The sequence below is a fragment of the Wasmannia auropunctata genome, unplaced genomic scaffold (assembly GCF_000956235.1).
Source record: "Wasmannia auropunctata unplaced genomic scaffold, wasmannia.A_1.0 LD336076.1, whole genome shotgun sequence".
Classification (NCBI taxonomy): Eukaryota; Metazoa; Arthropoda; class Insecta; order Hymenoptera; family Formicidae; genus Wasmannia; species Wasmannia auropunctata.
Genome location: NW_012026814.1, coordinates 7,708,117 through 7,709,462, shown reverse-complemented (window position 1 = coordinate 7,709,462; position 1,346 = coordinate 7,708,117). Strand labels below are relative to the sequence as shown.

At 38.0% G+C, this 1,346-nt stretch overlaps 1 protein-coding gene across 1 annotated transcript in view; it reads left to right on the top strand.

The window, feature by feature from the left end:
* Positions 1-1,077: 1,077 nt before the first annotated feature.
* LOC105449552 (homeobox protein ESX1-like) overlaps positions 1,078-1,346 on the top strand; it is a 2,851-nt gene continuing 2,582 nt past the window's right edge. Inside the window, exons 1-2 of the mRNA XM_011688810.1 lie at positions 1,078-1,097; positions 1,162-1,293. Of these exons, the coding sequence (XP_011687112.1) occupies positions 1,078-1,097; positions 1,162-1,293 (152 nt within the window). The remainder of the gene's footprint in view (positions 1,098-1,161; positions 1,294-1,346) is intronic.

Sequence of the window (1,346 nt, the reverse complement as noted above, 5' to 3'; positions counted from 1 at the left end):
TATCCCCTGTGTGCCTTGTCGACTCAGTTTGTCAATCTGTTTTTCAGTTCATATAAGTAAATAGAATAGAAGATGAGTCGACACATGTCAGAAAAAAATAACATGTGAATTGTCAAACGATTTTCGAGATCAATTATATTATGGTTGTGTTCCAAAATTCACTGCCCGCACTGAAAATCTATTATTATACTTTTACGTTACTTGCACTATTTACGTTACGTGCACTATATAGATTCTCAGCACTGACAGTGAATTTTGGAATAGCCTACATCAAAGTTATGGCATACAGCATAAGTTTACATCGATCTTTGTACGTTGACTTACAGCTACGACTTACATTTATAACTGTGTCGGAAACATTATGACAAGAAAATCTTTATATTCAAGCTCTAACACCGTTTAAACCAATGTTAACCTTTTCAAGATTTTAAATTTATAAGAAACCGGTCAATGCATATTATGTATAAATAAATATTAGAAAAAGATAGATTACCTTTTTAATTAACGAAGAATACGATGTCTTCCGTTGCTAGTAATAACTATTATACACCATACACCAGAAAAGACAGCGACAATAACGATTGCGGAAATCGTAATATATAGATGAATCAATACATCGATCAACACGGTGCGTTCAAAAAACTGATAATAAAGCCGCCCAACGAGCTCTCACTAGTCTCACTAGATGTTTATAATGTCCCTAAAAGGGACCCCTTCTAGGGACACCAAATCTTCATTATAATTGGTTTTTGTCTTTAGTTCGTTGTATAGTTCTATAAAAATCAGATAAGTGTGACCAGTTTTACCAGTCCTGATTGGACATCGCAAATGGCCAATCATGAGACTCATCGGTCAATCTCATGATTAGCCGCGTGAACGCAATTTATTCGAAAAACTACGCTCATTGGATATTACGCGTCACGTGCGACGTTTATCACGTTGACTGATATGTCGAAGCCACAAGGTTATTGGCTACTACCACATTGCATCCACATAAACATAATCTATGGTCTATTACATCTTGTCGCGCGGCAAATGGTGATGAAATAGTCTGTCATTTAAAAGACAAGTACCAACATGGACGCCGAAAAGGATGTGTAAGTAGATACATAAATTACATATTTTAATATAATAAATATGTTAAAATTATTTTCTTTTCAGTATAATGAAAGACGGAGAAAATAATAACGAGGAAACAGCGGCTCTGAGGGCCGAGGTAGAAAGTCTGCGGCGACAACTCGCAGACATAACTCGGCCCTCAGGGTTACCTCAACAACCGGGGTTACCAAGGCCGTCAGCGTCGCAGCCGCCGGGGGCCACCAATGTCGCAGCCGCTGGGGCCGTCA